This window comes from Crocodylus porosus, unplaced genomic scaffold, assembly GCF_001723895.1.
Source record: "Crocodylus porosus isolate Cpor-Errol unplaced genomic scaffold, CroPor_comp1, whole genome shotgun sequence".
In the NCBI taxonomy this organism is placed as follows: domain Eukaryota; kingdom Metazoa; phylum Chordata; order Crocodylia; family Crocodylidae; genus Crocodylus; species Crocodylus porosus.
In genome coordinates, this window is record NW_017728906.1 from 154,213,209 (window position 1) to 154,215,548 (window position 2,340).

The 2,340-nt window shown below is 39.9% G+C and overlaps 1 protein-coding gene across 1 annotated transcript in view; it reads right to left on the reverse strand.

Annotated features, from left to right (window-relative positions):
- The window catches only part of LOC109305518 (guanylate cyclase soluble subunit beta-2-like), a 43,918-nt gene that overhangs the window by 17,070 nt on the left and 24,508 nt on the right, over positions 1-2,340 (reverse strand). The window contains exon 11 of the mRNA XM_019528512.1: positions 545-648. Within this exon, the coding sequence (XP_019384057.1) occupies positions 545-648 (104 nt within the window). The remainder of the gene's footprint in view (positions 1-544; positions 649-2,340) is intronic.

The window sequence follows — 2,340 nt, forward strand, 5'->3', positions numbered from 1 at the left end:
CAGGAAGTCAGCTGGGGTCATAGGATCCCAGCAAGATAAGCATCCAATTTACTCTTGAAGGCATTCAATGTAGGTGCTTGAACCACCTCCGATGGCAGGCTGTTCCACACCTTGGGGGCTCGGACAGTAAAGAAATTCTTCCTTATGTCCACCCTGAAACAGTCTTGCAGGAGTTTATGACCGTTCGAACTCGTCATCCCTTGGGGCGCTCTGGTGAACAAACGTTCCCCCAGATACTGGTGGTCACCCTGATAAACTCATAGGTGGCCATCAGGTCACCCCTGAACCTGCGCTTTTCCAGGCTAAAAAGCCCCATGGACAAAAAAGGTGACGCTGTATTATTATTAAGACAAAAAGGGTGATGCCCTACAGTTTCCAACATAGTGAGAGAAAACACGGGTCCCCAGCTCTTGTAAAAGGCTTGTACTCCATCCCATTCAGCAGAGCCAATGGAATATACACTAGCTAAAGATCCAGTCTTCAGTGTCTACTCTTTGCCATAGCATCTTTAGCTACAAGGTATAAACTGAGAAGGCTTTCTTACTGCTTCATCAAACACAACGTGGAAAGGAAAAGCATTGCAGAATGTTCTCTCTTCTACCCAAAGCCTCTCTGGATAAATGGGTTCAAAAGTTGATAACAGGTTTCCTGGGGGAAAAAAACATGCAATAAGGCAGTGGTTCTCAAACTTTTTCGAATCAATGCAACCCTTGTCAGATTTAAAGCACCCCTTGTCAGATTTAAGGCACCCCTTGGAAAATGCCAACTCTTTTTTTGACTACACAAAAATAGGGCCTTTTTTTTAATTACAAAGGAGTCAAAAAGACCACAACAGGTTGCAATGTTTTTAATACTTTGATTTTTTTTTTATTTGAAATATCTGGGTTTATCTTGTAAATCATGTTGGTATGTCTAACAGTGCTAACACTGTTTGGCAACCTTGAGAGGTTTTCAGGGTACCCCAGGGTGCTGTGACACCTTGGTTGAAAATCACTGCAGTAAGGATTAAAGGGAAGACTTTGGAAGGCACAAGTGAGACAGGGCATCACTCTCATTGCATTTCAGCGTGACCCACAACACCCCATTTTCACAGAATTCAAGTCAATCAAAACCCCCCTGCATTTTATTTTTGTGATAAAAAGCCTTGAAAAAAACACAGATTTTCCATTCCATGTTTAATGGAATGATTTGCATTTTTTTGTGGAAAAAACAATATTTTTTTCAGATTTTCAGCAAAACTCTGGAGATTTCAATGCAACATTATCAAAAAGCTGTGTTTCATCAAATACTTCCATTACAAACTTTTAAACTCTCTCTAATCTGCTTTGATTCTGGGAGGAGCACAATGTAATGAGGAGGTTTTGAACATTCATTTGAAGTAAACTGAACTTAATTTTTGGTCTCCATAGCAAGGTGCAGAAATTTAGCCTCATCACCAGCAAATGTAAAGTTAGTAAGAAGAGGCTAAAAAATGGTGCAGCAGGGAAGAACCATAAAACCATCTGCCTGGAAATAGGAAACCAGAGACTGTTTGAGAGTAGGCTAGTCCCTGAACCAAGACAGAACCTTATGGTCACTGACAAGTGTACAATAACCACATGAATTTTAATTTCCCCAATTTAAAAAAATGCTATCAAATTGACACACTCATGCCAAAGTTTTGACCACAGTAGAGTTTTATGGGCGATATATTAAACTCATAAAAACAGAAAATGCTGACAGAACAAGTCTATGACCACTGTGATGTAAATAGCACTACTGTTGCTATACAAAGCAGCATTGTGTAATGCTGATGGCTACCTCAGTAACTTTTGAGATGGCATATTTTCATCACAAAAGTATTGGGTAGCACAGAGGAGCATTATCAACTGTGCACTTGGTGGGACCGTAACAGCAGTAACTAGATGGGATTCCATTTGCTATTACAACCCCATGGAGGACAGAAAGCATGAATAATTGCATATTTTTCTCATTGCCAATGAAAGAGTACAAAAATGTACCCAAACAGATTCTCACAAATGTGTGTAACTGTATCACATCCAGGAATGAAGTGGGGAGTTAATTGGCATGCTGGCCTTTCACCTCTTCCAACCTTGGTTACAAAGTAGAATAAGCTTGGTAGTTTCATCCTTATTTAACATCTGTGCATATTTGAAAAACTGCTACACAAAGTAGCTGTGTTGGCTTTGGAGAGTTCCTACACTGGAAGGTGAAGGTATTATGGGGCAGAAAATTATGTTGGCTAAGCTGTAAATGGAAATCATGTATAGGAGTTCCCCAGACTGTGCCTGGTTAAAGCAGTATTATAATATATTATAATATATTAATGCCTCACTGCCA